Here is a 19,816-nt window from a genome sequence, read left to right on the forward strand (position 1 = left end):
AGCATGGTTCTGACAGACATGTCAGATGACCCCAACAAATGGTGAGCCTTTATTTGTGAGCATGGTTCTGACAGACATGTCAGATGACCCCCAGAAATGGTGAGCCTTTATTTGTGAGCAGCACACAGCACACCAGGCAGCACACAGCAGCTGTGCCAGAAATGTCCTCCTCTCTGTTGTTGGCTTTGTTTCTGTTGTGTCTTCCTGTTGTGTCTTGCTGTCCGTTCAGCATTGTGTTGTGTCTTCCTGTTCTGTGTCTTGCTGTCCGTTCAGCATTGTGTTGTGTCTTCCTGTTCTGTCTTGCTGTCCGTTCAGCATTGTGTTGTGTCTTCCTTTTCTGTCTTGCTGTCCGTTCAGCATTGTGTTGTGTCTTCCTGTTCTGTCTTGCTGTCCGTTCAGCATTGTGTTGTGTCTTCCTTTTCTGGTCCGTTCAGCATTGTGTTGTGTCTTCCTGTTCCGTCGTGCTGGTCCGTTCAGCATTGTGTTGTGTCTTCCTGTTCTGTCTTGCTGTCCGTTCAGCATTGTGTTGTGTCTTCCTGTTCTGTCTTGCTGTCCGTTCAGCATGGTGTTGTGTCTTCCTGTTCTGTCTTGCTGTCCGTTCAGCATTGTGTTGTGTCTTCCTGTTCTGTCTTGCTGTCCGTTCAGCATTGTGTTGTGTCTTCCTGTTCTGTCTTGCTGTCCGTTCAGCATTGTGTTGTGTCTTCCTGTTCTGTCTTGCTGTCCGTTCAGCATTGTGTTGTGTCTTCCTGTTCTGTCTTGCTGTCCGTTCAGCATTGTGTTGTGTCTTCCTGTTCTGTCTTGCTGTCCGTTCAGCATGGTGTTGTGTCTTCCTGTTCTGTCTTGCTCTCCGTTCAGCATTGTGTTGTGTCTTCCTGTTCTGTCTTGCTGTCGGTTCAGCATTGTGTTGTGTCTTCCTGTTCTGTCTTGCTGTCCGTTCAGCATTGTGTTGTGTCTTCCTGTTCTGTCTTGCTGTCTGTTCAGCATGGTGTTGTGTCTTCCTGTTCTGTCTTGCTGTCCGTTCAGCATTGTGTTGTGTCTTCCTGTTCTGTTGTGCTGTCCGTTCAGCATTGTGTTGTGTCTTCCTGTTCTGTCTTGCTGTCCGTTCAGCATTGTGTTGTGTCTTCCTGTTCTCTGTCTTGTTGGTCTGTTCAGCTTTGTGTTGTGTCTTCCTGTTCTGTCTTGCTGTCTGTTCAGCATTGTGTTGTGTCTTCCTGTTCTGTCTTGCTGTCCGTTCAGCATTGTGTTGTGTCTTCCTGTTCTGTCTTGCTGGTCCGTTCAGCATTGTGTTGTGTCTTCCTGTTCTGTCTTGCTGTCCGTTCAGCATTGTTTTGTGTCTTCCTGTTCTGTCTTGCTGGTCCGTTCAGCATTGTGTTGTGTCTTCCTGTTCTGTCTTGCTGTCCGTTCAGCATTGTGTTGTGTCTTCCTTTTCTGGTCCGTTCAGCATTGTGTTGTGTCTTCCTGTTCTGTCTTGCTGTCCGTTCAGCATTGTGTTGTGTCTTCCTGTTCTGTCTTGCTGTCCGTTCAGCATTGTGTTGTGTCTTCCTGTTCTGTCTTGCTGTCCGTTCAGCATTGTGTTGTGTCTTCCTTTTCTGGTCCGTTCAGCATTGTGTTGTGTTTTCCTGTTCTGTCTTTCTGGTCCGTTCAGCATTGTGTTGTGTCTTCCTGTTCTCTGTCTTTCTGGTCCGTTCAGCATTGTGTTGTGTCTTCCTGTTCTGTCTTGCTGTCCGTTCAGCATTGTGTTGTGTCTTCCTGTTCTGTCTTGCTGTCCGTTCAGCATTGTGTTGTGTCTTCCTGTTCTGTCTTGCTGTCCGTTCAGCATTGTGTTGTGTCTTCCTGTTCTGTCTTGCTGTCCGTTCAGCATGGTGTTGTGTCTTCCTGTTCTGTCTTGCTGTCCGTTCAGCATTGTGTTGTGTCTTCCTGTTCTGTCTTGCTGTCCGGTTCAGCATTGTGTTGTGTCTTCCTGTTCTGTCTTGCTGTCCGTTCAGCATTGTGTTGTGTCTTCCTGTTCTGTCTTGCTGTCTGTTCAGCATGGTGTTGTGTCTTCCTGTTCTGTCTTGCTGTCCGTTCAGCATTGTGTTGTGTCTTCCTGTTCTGTTGTGCTGTCCGTTCAGCATTGTGTTGTGTCTTCCTGTTCTGTCTTGCTGTCCGTTCAGCATTGTGTTGTGTCTTCCTGTTCTCTGTCTTGCTGGTCTGTTCAGCATTGTGTTGTGTCTTCCTGTTCTGTCTTGCTGTCCGTTCAGCATTGTGTTGTGTCTTCCTGTTCTGTCTTGCTGGTCCGTTCAGCATTGTGTTGTGTCTTCCTGTTCTGTCTTGCTGTCCGTTCAGCATTGTGTTGTGTCTTCCTGTTCTGTCTTGCTGGTCCGTTCAGCATTGTGTTGTGTCTTCCTGTTCTGTCTTGCTGTCCGTTCAGCATTGTGTTGTGTCTTCCTTTTCTGGTCCGTTCAGCATTGTGTTGTGTCTTCCTGTTCTGTCTTGCTGTCCGTTCAGCATTGTGTTGTGTCTTCCTGTTCTGTCTTGCTGTCCGTTCAGCATTGTGTTGTGTCTTCCTGTTCTGTCTTGCTGTCCGTTCAGCATTGTGTTGTGTCTTCCTTTTCTGGTCCGTTCAGCATTGTGTTGTGTTTTCCTGTTCTGTCTTTCTGGTCCGTTCAGCATTGTGTTGTGTCTTCCTGTTCTCTGTCTTTCTGGTCCGTTCAGCATTGTGTTGTGTCTTCCTGTTCTGTCTTGCTGTCCGTTCAGCATTGTGTTGTGTCTTCCTGTTCTGTCTTGCTGTCCGTTCAGCATTGTGTTGTGTCTTCCTGTTCTGTCTTGCTGTCTGTTCAGCATTGTGTTGTGTCTTCCTGATCTGTCTTGCTGTCCGTTCAGCATTGTGTTGTATCTTCCTGATCTGTCTTGCTGTCCGTTCAGCATTGTGTTGTGTCTTCCTGTTCTCTGTCTTGCTGTCCGTTCAGCATTGTGTTGTGTCTTCCTGTTCTGTCTTGCTGTCCGTTCAGCATTGTGTTGTGTCTTCCTGTTCTGTCTTGCTGTCCGTTCAGCATTGTGTTGTGTCTTCCTGTTCTGTCTTGCTGTCCGTTCAGCATTGTGTTGTGTCTTCCTGTTCTCTGTCTTGCTGTCCGTTCAGCATTGTGTTGTGTCTTCCTGTTCTCTGTCTTGCTGGTCCGTTCAGCATTGTGTTGTGTCTTCCTGTTCTCTGTCTTGCTGGTCCATTCAGCATTGTGTTGTGTCTTCCTTTTCTGGTCCGTTCAGCATTGTGTTGTGTCTTCCTCTTCTGGTCCGTTCAGCATTGTGTTGTGTCTTCCTGTTCTCTGTCTTCCTGGTCCGTTCAGCATTGTGTTGTGTCTTCCTGTTTTGTCTTGCTGTCCGTTCAGCATTGTGTTGTGTCTTCCTGTTCTCTGTCTTGCTGGTCTATTCAGCATTGTGTTGTGTCTTCCTGTTCTGTCTTGCTGTCCGTTCAGCATTGTGTTGTGTCTTCCTGTTCCGTCGTGCTGTCCGTTCAGCATTGTGTTGTGTCTTCCTTTTCTGGTCCGTTCAGCATTGTGTTGTGTCTTCCTGTTCTCTGTCTTGCTGGTCCATTCAGCATTGTGTTGTGTCTTCCTTTTCTGGTCCGTTCAGCATTGTGTTGTGTCTTCCTTTTCTGGTCCGTTCAGCATGGTGTTGTGTCTTCCTTTCTGGTCCTTTCAACATTGTGTTGTGTCTTCCTGTTCTCTGTCTTGCTGTCCGTTCAGCATTGTGTTGTGTCTTCCTGTTCTCTGTCTTGCTGGTCCGTTCAGCATTGTGTTGTGTCTTCCTGTTCTGTCTTGCTGGTCCGTTCAGCATTGTGTTGTGTCTTCCTTTTCTGGTCCGTTCAGCATTGTGTTGTGTCTTCCTGTTCTCTGTCTTTCTGGTCCGTTCAGCATTGTGTTGTGTCTTCCTTTTCTGGTCCGTTCAGCATTGTGTTGTGTCTTCCTGTTCTCTGTCTTTCTGGTCCGTTCAGCATTGTGTTGTGTCTTCCTGTTCTGTCTTGCTGGTCCGTTCAGCATTGTGTTGTGTCTTCCTTTTCTGGTCCGTTCAGCATTGTGTTGTGTCTTCCTGTTCTCTGTCTTTCTGGTCCGTTCAGCATTGTGTTGTGTCTTCCTTGTCTGGTCCGTTCAGCATTGTGTTGTGTCTTCCTGTTCTCTGTCTTTCTGGTCCGTTCAGCATTGTGTTGTGTCTTCCTTTTCTGGTCCGTTCAGCATTGTGTTGTGTCTTCCTGTTCTCTGTCTTTCTGGTCCGTTCAGCATTGTGTTGTGTCTTCCTGTTCTCTGTCTTTCTGGTCCGTTCAGCATTGTGTTGTGTCTTCCTGTTCTCTGTCTTGCTGGTCCGTTCAGCATTGTGTTGTGTCTTCCTTTTCTGGTCCGTTCAGCATTGTGTTGTGTCTTCCTGTTCTCTGTCTTTCTGGTCCGTTCAGCATTGTGTTGTGTCTTCCTTGTCTGGTCCGTTCAGCATTGTGTTGTGTCTTCCTGTTCTCTGTCTTTCTGGTCCGTTCAGCATTGTGTTGTGTCTTCCTTTTCTGGTCCGTTCAGCATTGTGTTGTGTCTTCCTTTTCTGGTCCGTTCAGCATTGTGTTGTCTTCCTTTTCTGGTCCGTTCAGCATTGTGTTGTGTCTTCCTGTTCTCTGTCTTGCTGGTCCGTTCAGCTACCTTGTGTTGTCCACACAGTATAGAATGCTTTTTGTCTTTTTCTCAGCTTGAAAATTGGGCAGTATTACTTTTTGAGGGGAGGGAGGGAGGCGCCTAGGACATGAGCAGTGTGCTAGCACTTTTAGAAAAATACCTGTTATTGTGTATGATTTGGTTTGTCATACCTGTTATATAAATTTTTTGTCATATTTATAACTGTTTTTCATGCCTGTTATTATATATATATATATATATATATATATATATATATATATATATATTGTTTGTCACACTCATGTCTTTGGTTTATGGGCTAAAAGTGACTGTGCCAAATGTTCTTTTCCCTGTGTTCCCCCGCGTTCTACTGGATCGGCGGTGACCGTACTATTCAGCCCTGATTTGACCCTGTGAGGCTGACTGAATGGTAGACAACAATGATGAATATATGAATGGATAAGTAAATAGATGAATGAATAAATATCAAGATAAACTGCTAGCACAGATTGTTCAACATTTTCAACTTGCCATGAAGAGGAAAACCAGTGTCTGTGATTGGTGTAATGAGGTCGCTAGTTATTTCTGTTTGAGGTTTTCCTCCTCGTTTATATATGTATATATATATATATATATATATATATATATATATATATATATATATATATATATATTTTTTTTTTTTTTTTTTTTTTTTTTTTTTTTTTTCGGTTCCATTTCCCCTGCAGACTGCATTAAAAGCACTGAAAATAAACCCAGCTGTATTGGCAGATTGGCAGATGGGTTCTCACACTGCAACAGTTGTTGAATAGATTATCTCCCTTGGACTGTCTGAATTTAGTTGGTTTCCCTCTGTCCACCCTCCTCTGTCCACCCTCCTCTGTCCACCCTCCTCACTCCTCTGTCCACCCTCCTCTGTCCACCCTCCTCTGTCCACCCTCCTCTGTCCACCCTCCTCTGTCCACCCTCCTCTGTCCACTCTCTTCTGTCCACCCTCCTCTGTCCACCTTCCTCTGTCCACCCTCCTCTGTCCACTCTCTTCTGTCCACCCTCCTCTGTCCACCTTCCTCTGTCCACCCTCCTCTGTCCACCCTCCTCTGTCCACCCTCCTCTGTCCACCCTCCTCTGTCCACCCTCCTCTGTCCACCCTCCTCTGTCCACTCTCTTCTGTCCACCCTCCTCTGTCCACCCTCCTCTGTCCACTCTCTTCTGTCCACCCTCCTCTGTCCACTCTCTTCTGTCCACCCTCCTCTGTCCACTCTCTTCTGTCCACCCTCCTCTGTCCACCCTCCTCTGTCCACCCTCCTCTCTCCACTCTCCTCTGTCCACCCTCCTCTGTCCACTCTCCTCTGTCCACCCTCCTCTGTCCACCCTCTGTCCACTCTCTTCTGTCCACCCTCCTCTGTCCTCCCTCCTCTGTCCACTCTCTTCTGTCCACCCTCCTCTGTCCTCCCTCTTCTGTCCACCCTCCTCTGTCCACCCTCCTCTGTCCACTCTCCTCTGTCCACCTTCCTCTGTCCACTCTCTTCTGTCCTCCCTCCTCTGTCCACCCTCCTCTGTCCACCCTCTGTCCACCCTCCTCTGTCCTCCCTCCTCTGTCCACTCTCTTCTGTCCTCCCTCCTCTGTCCACTCTCTGTCCACCTTCCTCTGTCCACCCTCCTCTGTCCACCCTCCTCTGTCCACCTTCCTCTGTCCACTCTCTTCTGTCCACCCTCCTCTGTCCACTCTCTTCTGTCCACTCTCCTCTGTCCACCCTCCTCTGTCCACCCTCCTCTCTCCACTCTCCTCTGTCCACCCTCCTCTGTCCACCCTCCTCTGTCCACCCTCTTCTGTCCACCCTCCTCTGTCCACCCTCCTCTGTCCACTCTCCTCTGTCCACCTTCCTCTGTCCACTCTCTTCTGTCCTCCCTCCTCTGTCCACCCTCCTCTGTCCACCCTCTTCTGTCCTCCCTCCTCTGTCCACTCTCTTCTGTCCTCCCTCTGTCCACTCTCTTCTGTCCACCCTCCTCTGTCCACCCTCCTCTGTCCACTCTCTTCTGTCCACCCTCCTCTGTCCACTCTCTGTCCACCTTCCTCTGTCCACCCTCCTCTGTCCACTCTCTTCTGTCCACTCTCTTCTGTCCACTCTCCTCTGTCCACCCTCCTCTGTTCACCCTCCTCTGTACACTCTCTTCTGTCCACTCTCTTCTGTCCACCCTCCTCTGTCCACCCTCCTCTGTCCACCCTCCTCTGTCCACTCTCTTCTGTCCACCCTCTTCTGTCCACCCTCCTCTGTCCACTCTCTGTCCACCCTCTGTCCTCCCTCCTCTGTCCTCCCACTATCCACCCTCCTCTATCCACCCTCCTCTGTCCACCCTCCTCTGTCCACCCTCTTCTGTCCACTCTCTCCTGTCCACCTTCCTCTGTCCTTCCTCCTCTGTCCACTCTCTTCTGTCCACCCTCCTCTGTCCACCCTCTTCTGTCCACCCTGTTCTGTCCACCATCCTCTGTCCACCCTTTGTCCACTCTCTTCTGTCCACCTTCCTCTGTCCACCCTTTGTCCACTCTCTTCTGTCCACTCTCTTCTGTCCACCCACTTCTGTCCACATTTTGTCCACCCTCCTCTGTCGACCCTGCTGTCCACCCTCCTCTGTCCACCCTCCTCTGTGCACCCTCCTCTGTCCACCCACTTCTGTCCACATTTTGTCCACCCTCCTCTGTCCACTCTCCTGTCCACTCTCTTCTGTCCACCCAGTTCTGTCCACATTTTGTCCACCCTCCTCTGTCGACCCTCCTGTCCACCCTCCTCTGTCCACTCTCTTCTGTCCACCCTCTTCTGTCCACCCACTTCTGTCCACATTTTGTCCACCCTCCTCTGTCCACCCTGTGTCCACTCTCTTCCGTCCACCCACTTCTGTCCACATTTTGTCCACCCTCCTCTGTCCACTCTCCTGTCCACCCTCCTCTGTGCACCCACTTCTGTCCACATTTTGTCCACCCTCCTCTGTCCACCCTGTGTCCACTCTCTTCTGTCCACCCACTTCTGTCCACATTTTGTCCACTCTCCTCTGTCCACCCTCCTCTGTTCACCCTCCTCTGTACACTCTCTTCTGTCCACTCTCTTCTGTCCACCCTCCTCTGTCCACCCTCCTCTGTCCACCCTCCTCTGTCCACTCTCTTCTGTCCACCCTCCTCTGTCCACCCTCCTCTGTCCACTCTCTGTCCACCCTCTGTCCTCCCTCCTCTGTCCTCCCACTATCCACCCTCCTCTATCCACCCTCCTCTGTCCACCCTCCTCTGTCCACCCTCCTCTGTCCACCCTCTTCTGTCCACTCTCTCCTGTCCACCTTCCTCTGTCCTTCCTCCTCTGTCCACTCTCTTCTGTCCACCCTCCTCTGTCCACCCTCTTCTGTCCACCCTGTTCTGTCCACCATCCTCTGTCCACCCTTTGTCCACTCTCTTCTGTCCACCTTCCTCTGTCCACCCTTTGTCCACTCTCTTCTGTCCACCCACTTCTGTCCACATTTTGTCCACCCTCCTCTGTCGACCCTGCTGTCCACCCTCCTCTGTCCACCCTCCTCTGTGCACCCTCCTCTGTCCACCCACTTCTGTCCACATTTTGTCCACCCTCCTCTGTCCACTCTCCTGTCCACTCTCTTCTGTCCACCCTCTTCTGTCCACCCACTTCTGTCCACATTTTGTCCACCCTCCTCTGTCGACCCTCCTGTCCACCCTTCTCTGTCCACCCTGTGTCCACTTTCTTCTGTCCACCCACTTCTGTCCACATTTTGTCCACCCTCCTCTGTCCACCCTGTGTCCACTTTCTTCTGTCCACCCACTTCTGTCCACATTTTGTCCACCCTCCTCTGTCGACCCTCCTGTCCACCCTTCTCTGTCCACCCACTTCTGTCCACATTTTGTCCACCCTCCTCTGTCCACCCTGTGTCCACTCTCTTCTGTCCACCCTCCTCTGTCGACCCTCCTGTCCACCCTCTGTCCACCCTCCCCTCTGTCCACCCTCTGTCCACCCTTCTCTGTCCACCCTCTGTCCACCCTCCCCTCTGTCCACCCTCCTCTGTCCACCCTTCTCTGTCCACCCTCCCAGTGGCTGAGTCTGTCGGGTGTTGGATGTGTGACCCAGTGTTGACCAGTGGTCAGGGCTTGATGTCTTGTTTCGGCATGGTGTGTCCTTGGGACAGGAGGAGAGGACTGGGCCCCAGTCACAGGTGAAGAAAAGCCAAGAGCAAATTGAGAGTTGTATGATCTTTAGTTTCTCCTCTGCAATGGGAAGTCATTTACAGCTGAGTCTTCCGTGAAGGACTAGGACTCTGATATTGGGAGGCACTATTGCACTGGCTCTTTGTGCTGCAGATTGGAGGGTGAGCTGGCCCTTGGGGACCATCCCAACACCAACTGTCCAAAAGCCCTCATGGCCAAGAGATTGGGAATGAACCTTGAGCAAGACACTCTCCACTATGATCTAATTCTCGCCCAGATAGTTGACACAGCGGGACAGCAGTTTCCTCTTCTGGGTTGGGGGGCCGGGAGGTTGGGTGGGAGGGGGGGGGGAGACGTTCGAAAATGAGGTCTGCATGAGACCAATATTTGAATGAATGAATAGTGAGTGGAAGATTATTCCATCATTTTCCACCAGAATACAGAAAGCTGGATTTGAAAAGGTTATTCCTTGGTCTAGGTAAGCAGAGCATGTGGATATGTCTGTGTTCATTAGTTTTAAAAGTGTCTGCTCAGCTGCCCATGGTTGGGTTGAGTCCTGTCGAGGTCTTTGGTATTGGTAGATTCTTGGAGGATTGTTGGTAGTGGTGGTCTCCACTCTGCAACAGATGCCCATTCAGTCTGGCTCTGCGACAAGTGATTATCGTCGTCTTTAGAGTCTTAGTAAGTGGTACCAAGCCTGCTGAAGGGACTCAGCAGCATTGCAGGTCTTCTCTGGTGTGTGGGCTCCTGGCGATCAGAAACATCGATAATTCCATGTGGACTGCCGACATGTAGTGCTATTTCTGTGTAAAGTCTTCAAAAGAATGAGAGATGCTAGATACGGTGATTGTCGCTGTGTGCAGAGACGCCAGTGTCCAGTCCAGAGCGCCAGGCCCTCAGGCAGTGTCTGCAGGCGGCCGTTGATCACGTGACCGACCCACGTGATGTGCTGGACCACCTGATCGCCCTCAACGAGTTGACCCCTGCCGCCATTGCCTTCGTGCAGGAGGTGAGTGTTTGGTGCAGGAGGGGAGGAGTGTTTGGTGCAGGAGGTGAGGAGTGTTTGATGCAGGTGAGGAGTGTTTGATGCAGGAGGTGAGGAATGTTTGGTGCAGGAGGTGAGGAGTGTTTGGTGCAGGAGGTGAGGTGAGGAGTGTTTGGTGCAGGAGGTGAGGAGTATTTGATGCAGGAGGTGAGGAGTATTTGATGCAGGAGGTGAGGAGTGTTTGGTGAGGAGTGTTTGGTGAGGAGTGTTTGGTGCAGGAGGTGAGGAGTGTTTGGTAAGGAGTGTTTGGTGAGGAGGTGAGGAGTGTTTGGTAAGGAGTGTTTGGTGCAGGAGGTGAGGAGTGTTTGGTAAGGAGTGTTTGGTGCAGGACGTGAGGAGTGTTTGGTGAGGAGTGTTTGGTGCAGGAGGTGAGGAGTGTTTGGTGAGGAGTGTTTGGTGCAGGAGGTGAGGAGTGTTTGGTGCAGGAGGGGAGGTGAGGAGTGTTTGGTGCAGGAGGTGAGGAGTGTTTGGTGCAGGAGGTGAGGTGAGGAGTGTTTGGTGCAGGAGGGGAGGTGAGGAGTGTTTGGTGCAGGAGGTGAGGTGAGGAGTGTTTGGTGAGGAGTGTTTGGTGAGGAATGTTTGGTGCAGGAGGTGAGGAGTGTTTGGTGAGGAGTGTTTGGTGCAGGAGTGTTTGGTGCAGGAGGTGAGGAGTGTTTGGTGAGGAGTGTTTGGTGCAGGAGGTGAGGTGAGGAGTGTTTGGTGCAGGAGGTGAGGAGTATTTGATGCAGGAGGTGAGGAGTGTTTGGTGAGGAGGTGAAGAGTGTTTGGTGCAGGAGGTGAGGAATGTTTGATGCAGGAGGTGAGGAATGTTTGGTGAGGAGTGTTTGGTGCAGGAGGTGAGGAGTGTTTGATGCAGGTGGTGAGGAGTGCTTGGTAAGGAGTGCTTGGTGCAGGAGGTGAGGAGTGTTTGGTGCAGGAGGTGAGGAATGTTTGGTGAGGAGTGTTTGGTGCAGGAGGTGAGGAATGTTTGGTGAGGAGTGTTTGGTGCAGGAGGTGAGGAGTGTTTGGTGAGGAGTGTTTGGTGCAGGAGGTGAGGAGTGTTTGGTAAGGAGTGCTTGGTGCAGGAGGTGAGGAGTGTTTGGTGCAGGAGGTGAGGAATGTTTGGTGAGGAGTGTTTGGTGAGGAGTGTTTGGTGCAGGAGGTGAGGAGTGTTTGGTGCAGGAGGTGAGGAATGTTTGGTGAGGAGTGTTTGGTGAGGAGTGTTTGGTGCAGGAGGTGAGGAGTGTTTGGTGAGGAGTGTTTGGTGCAGGAGGTGAGGAGTGTTTGGTGAGGAGTGTTTGGTGCAGGAGGTGAGGAGTGTTTGGTGCAGGAGGTGAGGAGTGTTTGGTGAGAAGTGTTTGGTGCAGGAGGTGAGGAGTGTTTGGTGAGGAGTGTTTGATGCAGGAGGTGAGGAGTGTTTGGTGCAGGAGGTGAGGAGTGTTTGATGCAGGAGGTGAGGAGTGTTTGGTGCAGGAGGTGAGGAGTGTTTGGTGAGGAGTGTTTGGTGCAGGAGTGTTTGGTGCAGGAGGTGAGGAGTGTTTGGTGAGGAGTGTTTGATGCAGGAGGTGAGGAGTGTTTGGTGCAGGAGGTGAGGAGTGTTTGGTGCAGGAGGTGAGGAGTGTTTGGTGAGGAGTGTTTGGTGCAGGAGGTGAGGAGTGTTTGGTGAGGAGTGTTTGGTGCAGGAGGTGAGGAGTGTTTGGTGAGGAGTGTTTGATGCAGGAGGGGAGGTGAGGAGTGTTTGGTGCAGGAGGTGAGGAGTGTTTGATGCAGGAGGTGAGGAGTGTTTGGTGAGGAGTGTTTGATGCAGGAGGTGAGGAGTGTTTGGTGCAGGAGGTGAGGAGTGTTTGGTGCAGGAGGTGAGGAGTGTTTGGTGAGGAGTGTTTGGTGCAGGAGGTGAGGAGTGTTTGGTGAGGAGTGTTTGGTGCAGGAGGTGAGGAGTGTTTGGTGAGGAGTGTTTGATGCAGGAGGTGAGGAGTGTTTGGTGCAGGAGGTGAGGAGTGTTTGGTGCAGGAGGTGAGGAGTGTTTGATGCAGGAGGTGAGGAGTGTTTGGTGCAGGAGGTGAGGAGTGTTTGGTGCAGGAGGTGAGGAGTGTTTGATGCAGGAGGTGAGGAGTGTTTGGTGCAGGAGGTGAGGAGTGTTTGATGCAGGAGGTGAGGAGTGTTTGGTGCAGGTGAGGAGTGGTGTTGGGGGAGGTGGTTCAACCTTTCTTCCTGCCGTTCATATTACCTCAGAGAGAGAGAGAGAGAGAGAGACTGAGAGAGAGAGAGAAAGTGTGCAGTATAAATGTCCATGATGATGACCATGACGTGCCCATCCTGACAGGTGCTGGGGAAACGGGAGCGTGCAGTGCACAGGCTGTGGCACGTGGCGGAGTACAGAGGCACAGGCATGGTGTCCAGACTGGCTCTGGCTCTGGACCGCTCACACTGCTCACAGCTCGCTCACAGGCTCAGAGGTCAGGTCTCGCTCATGCGCACTTACACACAAGCAAGAGAGCGATCAAACAAGCAAACATACAGTACGCCACAAACACAAACAATGCACAGATACTGCACTGGCACAAACAATGCACACACACACACACACACACACACACACACACACACACACACACACTACACCCCCTACATGCACATACTACACTCAACATACACTCTCCATCCACAAACACACCTCACACTACACACTCACACTAAATACCCCTCACTAAACACACACACACACACACACACTAAATACCCCTCACTAAACACACACACACACACACACACACACACACACACACACACACACACACACACACTCACACTTCATACACAAGCACACCCCTGTGTGTTGAAGTGGTGTCAACGTTGTGTATGTGTATTAAGGTATGTATTTGTGAAGTGTTGTCAATGTTTGGAGTGTTGTCAATATTTTTGTGGAGTGTTGTCACTGCTGTTGTGGAGTGTGTGTTTGTGGTGGATCTCTGTGGTCTGTGTGTGTGTGTGTGTGTGTGTGTGTGTGTGTGTGTGTGCGCTTTGTGGGATGTCAGTGACGTGTGTCAGCAAGTGCACCCCACACTGTTCTCTGTCCACTGTTGTAGACGAGCTGGAGATCCAGAACTCCCGGCTCCACACCCAGAACAACGGCCACCGCCCTCCCTCTCGCCCTGCCACCCCCACCACCCCCACCCCTCCTGTCTCAGCCCCTGTCATCACCACCACCACAGCACCTGCTGCAGCCACGACTTCTCAGGTGAGGTCAAGGCCGATGTCGCGGGTGCCAAGGTTACGGTCCAAGACGTTTGATTCCGTCTCTCCACCCGTCACGTCCCCGCCCCCTCCCCCGTCAGGTGGCAGCAGCGCTGTGCCGGCCTCAGGGCGGACAGACAGAGCGGGGCCCGTGAGACAGGTGTCGGTGGGGGGGATGGAGAGGGGGGAGGGCGGGGCTCCCAGGCCCAGGCCTGTGTCCGCCGTGCTGAGGGCCCCTGAGGTGTCCAGGAGGGGTGGACGGCCAGCCTCCTCCCAGCACCCGCCCGACCGGCGCTCCCTGCCCGTGCCCCGGGACAGGTCCTTCTCGCCACTCACCAAGGACAAGCCCGCAGGCCCCCCTGGCTCCTCCTCGCGCCCCAGGGATGTCAGCGGCAAGGCCTCCAGTCACACTGCCAGGGACAGCAGACCCATGTCACCCCTCGTCAAAGACGGTGGCCCCAGAGCAGAGACCCCTGCAGCCAGGAGCGACAGACCTGCCCTGTACTCCCACAGACCCTTCTCCCCTCTGGACAAAGACAAGGTCCCTCGCCCTTTCTCCCCTCTGGACAAAGACAAGGTCCCTCGGCCCTTCTCCCCTCTGGACAAAGACAAGGTCCCTCGCCCTTTCTCCCCTCTGGACAAAGACAAAGTCCCTCGCCCTTTCTCCCCTCTGGACAAAGACAAGGACTCCAGACCGCCTTCAGACAAGGACAGCAACAGAGCGGCAGGCAGACCATTCTCCCCTGACGGCAACATGGCGGCCAGGAGCTCCTCTTCCTTCCAGCATCAGTACAGACCGGCACAGGTCGGTCCGCAGGGGAAGAGCGGGCTTCAGAGAGACAGACCCTTCTCCCCCCTGCAGCACAAGGACAGACCTGAGTCCTTCCACAAGGACAGACCGACCTCCGTCTCCCACAGAGACAGCAGGGGCACCCCTGGCCCTCAGGGTGGGAAGCAAACCCTGACCCCCCTGGAGGAGAGGACCACGGGGCCCCAGCCTCCCCGCGACATGCAGGCCGTGTGGGACAAGCGGGCCGCCAGTACCTCTGCTGCCAGGAACACTGTTGTTCTGGAACAGGGGGGCAAAATCTCCAGGGTTTGAGTCAGTTGAAACCTGCACGGACTTTCTGTCCACCCCCACACCCCTTTCCTTGTGAGGTTCTGGAACAGACTTCCTGGCCCAGTGTTTCCAGTGGTGGGTCTGTGACTAAACACTGAACGGTTTTGCAGTGAACGGTTTTGCTGTCATGAAAAATGAAAGAAAATACATTGTAAAGAAAGAATGCTGCCTTGAATAAAGCAAGCAAATTTATCGATCTCATCACATCTCTTTTGCCGCAGGAACTGAAGCAGAATGGTGACACAGTGTGTCATGGTGTGTTAAGAGAATGATGACACAGTGTCATGGAGTGTCAACTCCAGCCATCTCCTTGTCAGCATCTAGTGAATACACCACACTTTCCTTTCTGTCAGTCGTCTTTATTCCTCAAGTTGTCCAGTTTTCAAATGTCTTTTTTCCATTCTCCCAGAAGATAAAATAATGCAGTGCACAAACTGGTCGATGTTTGATGTAGTGTGTGGACAGAACCAGGTGATGGCTGACCCTGTTTGTCATGACTCACTGTTGTCACTTTCTTCAGAGCTGTAATCAGTCTGTAAAATAGTTGATTGGAATCTTTTTTTAGCATCAGTGATTCGAATTTAGTATTGATTTCACATGTCCAGTTGCTCATTTGTTGTGAAAAGAGATAATATTAAAATACACAAAAACTTGTTGCAAATCTGTATCAAGAGGATGGTTTTAACGAGAAGCGTTAAGACGAATGTTACATTTCTGACAACAGAGATTTTCCCTTTCCAAGTTTCCATATTTTTGTTGTTGTTGCAAGAATGCTTCATGTAGAGGACTGTGTGTAGCTGGCTTTTTGACTGCAATGGTGACTGTTGGTGTCAAACTGGTGAATTGTTCACAGAGATTTGAATCCAATCTTTGAATGTGATATTTGATGAAATGCTTCATTGGTGGATTGAATGTGCATGCACATAAGCTTCATCCGGTTTGCCGTTTATAAATGGTAAAGATGTTCTGTCCAGAGCTAGTGTGTTGGACCTAGTAAGCGGACTGCATTTTTATATATATCTGTGGATGTGATTGAAATGACCATTGTGAGACCTGTAACTGATCGCTTTGTGAATTTGTGAATGTGGGGTTGTGATAAAAGTCACCTGGTGTCAATGTTGTGTGGGCAGGAATCGTGTGGAAAATCAGTGTTCATTCATTCCCTGCTGTGTTCTGGGGACAGGTCGGCGTGTGTTGTTGTGACGACGGTCGGCCTGATGTCGATGTAAGGAGAAAATAATTGGACCATGGTAGTTCTTTTGGCAGAAATCGGTCTGTTGTCATTTCGTAGATTGTTCCGTAGATGCTGCTTGGTGGCAGAGAATTCACTTACATGTCCATTACGATGGTAGACCTGAAGCTCCTGTCTCGGTCGTCATGTAGAAATCGATCAATGTTCCATCATTGTTTAGCGTGAGGAAGGCAAATACTGAACGAAGGTAGAAATCGGTGAATCGTCGGCACTCCTGTGATGTTCATGTTGACCTGTTGGTGTTCATGTTGACCTGTTGGTGTTCATGTTGACCTGTTTTTGACTTGGTGTTCATGTTGACCTGTTGTTGACTTGCTGGTGGTGTTCATGTTGACGTGTTGTTGGTCTGTTGTTCATGTTGACCTGTTGTTGACTTGTTGGTGTTCATGTTGACCTGTTGGTGTTCATGTTGACCTGGTGGTGTTCATGTTGACGTGTTGGTGGTGTTCATGTTGACGTGTTGGTGGTGTTCATGTTGACCTGTTGGTGTTCATGTTGACCTGTTGGTGTTCATGTTGACGTGTTGGTGGTGTTCATGTTGACCTGTTGGTGTTCATGTTGACCTGTTGGTGTTCATGTTGACGTGTTGGTGGTGTTCATGTTGACCTGTTGGTGTTCATGTTGACATGTTGGTGGTGTTCGTGTTGACCTGTTGTTGGTGTTCATGTTGACCTGTTGACTACTTGTTGGTGTTCATGTTGACCTGTTGGTGTTCATGTTGACCTGTTGGTGTTCATGTTGACGTGTTGGTGGTGTTCATGTTGACCTGTTGGTGTTCATGTTGACATGTTGGTGGTGTTCATGTTGACCTGTTGTTGGTGTTCATGTTGACCTGTTGGTGTTCATGTTGACGTGTTCATGTTGACCTGTTGGTGTTCATGTTGACCTGTTCATGTTGACCTGTTGGTGTTCATGTTGACGTGTTGGTGGTGTTCATGTTGACCTGTTGGTGTTCATGTTGACCTGTTGGTGTTCATGTTGACGTGTTGGTGGTGTTCATGTTGACCTGTTGGTGTTCATGTTGACCTGTTGGTGTTCATGTTGACCTGTTGGTGGTGTTCATGTTGACCTGTTGTTGACTTGTTGGTGGTGTTCATGTTGACCTGTTGACTACTTGTTGGTGTTCATGTTGACCTTTGTTGGTGTTCATGTTGACCTGTTGACTACTTGTTGGTGTTCATGTTGACCTTTGTTGGTGTTCATGTTGACCTGTTGACTACTTGTTGGTGTTCATGTTGACCTGTTGTTGGTGTTCATGTTGACCTGTTGTTGACTTGTTGGTGGTGTTCATGTTGACCTGTTGACTACTTGTTGGTGTTCATGTTGACCTGTTGTTGACTTGGTTGTGGTGTTCATGTTGACCTGTTGTTGACTTGGTGGTGGTGTTCATGTTGACCTGTTGTTGACTTGGTGTTCATGTTGACCTGTTGGTGGTGTTCATGTTGACCTGTTGGTGTTCATGTTGTTGACCTGTTGGTGGTGTTCATGTTGACCTGTTCATGTTGACCTGTTGGTGTTCATGTTGACCTGTTGGTGGTGTTCATGTTGACCTGTTGTTGACCTGTTGGTGTTCATGTTGTTGACCTGTTGGTGGTGTTCATGTTGACCTGTTCATGTTGACCTGTTGGTGTTCATGTTGACCTGTTGGTGGTGTTCATGTTGACCTGTTGTTGGTGTTCATGTTGACCTGTTGGTGTTGACCTGTTGGTGGCGTTCATGTTGACCTGTTGGTGGCGTTCATGTTGACCTGTTGTTGGTGTTCAGTTCATGTTGACCTGTTGTTGACCTGTTGGTGGCGTTCATGTTGACCTGTTGGTGGCGTTCATGTTGACCTGTTGTTGGTGTTCAGTTCATGTTGACCTGTTGTTGACCTGTTGGTGGCGTTCATGTTGACCTGTTCATGTTGACCTGTTGTTGGTGTTCAGTTCATGTTGACCTGTTGGTGGCGTTCATGTTGACCTGTTGTTGGTGTTCAGTTCATGTTGACCTGTTGGTGTTGATGTTGACCTGATGATGTTGACCTGTAGGTGTTGATGTTGACGTTCATGTTGACCTGTTTGTTCATGTTGACCTGTTGTTGTCCATGTTGACCTGTTGGTGTCCATGTTGACCTGTTGGTGTTGATGTTGACGTTCATGTTGACCTGTTTGTTCATGTTGACCTGTTGTTGTCCATGTTGACCTGTTGGTGTTGATGTTGACGTTCATGTTGACCCGTTTGTTCATGTTGACCTGTTATTGTCCATGTTGACCTGTTGGTGTTGATGTTGACGTTCATGTTGACCTGTTGTTCATGCTGTGGAGGTGTGCAGAGACAGGTGGACAGGGTGTGGTTTTACGGCTTTCTTCTCTCCCACCTGGACAGCTCTCACGTACAGCAACAGTGCTTCATAGACAGGTCTCACGTACAGCAACAAGCAACAGTGCTTCATAGACAGGTCTCACGTACAGCAACAGTGCTTCATAGACAGATCTCACGTACAGCAACAGTGCTTCATAGACAGGTCTCACGTACAGCAACAGTGCTTCATAGACAGGTCTCACGTACAGCAACAGTGCTTCATAGACAGCTCTCACGTACAGCAACAGTGCTTCATAGACAGGTCTCACGTACAGCAACAAGCAACAGTGCTTCATAGACAGATCTCACGTACAGCAACAGTGCTTCATAGACAGGTCTCACGTACAGCAACAAGCAACAGTGCTTCATAGACAGGTCTCACGTACAGCAACAGTGCTTCATAGACAGGTCTCACGTACAGCAACAAGCAACAGTGCTTCATAGACAGGTCTCACGTACAGCAACAAGCAACAGTGCTTCATAGACAGGTCTCACGTACAGCAACAAGCAACAGTGCTTCATAGACAGGTCTCACGTACAGCAACAAGCAACAGTGCTTCATAGACAGGTCTCACGTACAGCAACAAGCAACAGTGCTTCATAGACAGGTCTCACGTACAGCAACAGTGCTTCATAGACAGGTCTCACGTACAGCAACAGTGCTTCATAGACAGGTCTCACGTACAGCAACAAGCAACAGTGCTTCACAGTCTGCACCAAAGCTTTCGCAACACTGAAGAAAAAAGCTTCAGTCAGCAACAATCACAGCCAAGCAGTACACACGAGCTGAAGTTTCTTTGTTTTCCAGTGTTTGGGTGTACCAAGGACAGAAGATACAGCCCCTTTCCTTCTTTTCCTGCGCGGGCATGTCTGAATGTGGTTCTTTAAGGAAAGCCGAAAAGAAGCAGGCATAAACTTCAGGACCCCGGGGAGATATGTGTCTGTTGTGAATTAAGACAGATATCCTTGTCAGTGATATCATTCGTTGAAAAATATCCGTTGTCTCATGTTGACAGCAGCTCAATATGAGTGAAAGTTCACCTGCTTTATTTTTCCGTTAGAGAGAAAAAAGTCTTTTTCGTTGTGTATTAAACGGGTCCTTCTCTCTGTCAATTGAAAGGCCGCTTCTGAATAAATGAGTCATAGAGAACAAGCTTGCTTTGTGTTTGTGCGACAGTGATGCAGACACCCGGTACAGAAGGTGTCTTCAGAGTGTCAGGATGATCGACAGACCTCGACGAGCTGAACAGAGTGAGTGTGTGTGGGTGGGTGAGTGTGTGTGGGTTGGTGTGTGTGTGTGTGTGTGTGTGTGTGTGTGTTAGAGCACGAAAGCTTTGGTGCATTTGAGATAAGCTAGTAAGGATTTACTGGTTTCATGTACCCCGAAAACGGAGGCTGGCTGTCAACACGGCGGAGGAACAGTGGTCAGGCACGTGAAAAGTGACACACAGTGAACGTGCGAGTTGAGGCCACCAACCCAGGAAGAAAGCAAAATTCGTTTTAGTTTTTCTTAGATCCAGGACGTACATCACCCTGATTGCTGTGTTTTCTGTGCACTGTCCAACACCTGACTGCTGTGTTTTCTGTGCACTGTCCAGCACCTGACTGCTGTGTTTTCTGTGCACTGTCCAACACCTGACTGCTGTGTTTTCTGTGCACTGTCCAGCACCTGACTGCTGTGTTTTCTGTGCACTGTCCAACACCTGACTGCTGTGTTTTCTGTGCACTGTCCAACACCTGACTGCTGTGTTTTCTGTGCACTGTCCAACACCTGACTGCTGTGTTTTCTGTGCACTGTCCAACACCTGACTGCTGTGTTTTCTGTGCACTGTCCAGCACCTGACTGCTGTGTTTTCTGTGCACTGTCCACCTGACTGCTGTGTTTTTCTGTGCACTGTCCACCTGACTGTTGTGGTTTTCTGTGCACTGTCCAACACCTGACTGCTGTGTTTTCTGTGCACTGTCCAACACCTGACTGCTGTGTTTTCTGTGCACTGTCCACCACCTGACTGCTGTGTTT

The 19,816-nt window shown here is 50.1% G+C and overlaps 1 protein-coding gene across 11 annotated transcripts in view; it reads left to right on the forward strand.

The window, feature by feature from the left end:
- The window catches only part of LOC143299214 (uncharacterized), a 149,847-nt gene extending 130,897 nt beyond the window's left edge, over positions 1-18,950 (forward strand). For 4 of the 11 annotated variants that reach the window (XM_076612406.1, XM_076612409.1, XM_076612407.1 and 1 more), the window contains 3 exons: positions 9,690-9,835; positions 12,174-12,306; positions 12,937-18,950. In XM_076612406.1, the coding sequence (XP_076468521.1) occupies positions 9,690-9,835; positions 12,174-12,306; positions 12,937-14,186 (1,529 nt within the window). In that variant the 3' untranslated portion in view covers positions 14,187-18,950. The remainder of the gene's footprint in view (positions 1-9,689; positions 9,836-12,173; positions 12,307-12,936) is intronic. The other 7 variants (XR_013057491.1, XR_013057492.1, XR_013057493.1 and 4 more) reach the window with 7 other exon arrangements.
- The last annotated feature ends 866 nt before the right edge of the window (positions 18,951-19,816 follow it).

The sequence above is a fragment of the Babylonia areolata genome, chromosome 24 (genome assembly GCF_041734735.1).
Source record: "Babylonia areolata isolate BAREFJ2019XMU chromosome 24, ASM4173473v1, whole genome shotgun sequence".
In the NCBI taxonomy this organism is placed as follows: Eukaryota; Metazoa; Mollusca; class Gastropoda; order Neogastropoda; family Buccinidae; genus Babylonia; species Babylonia areolata.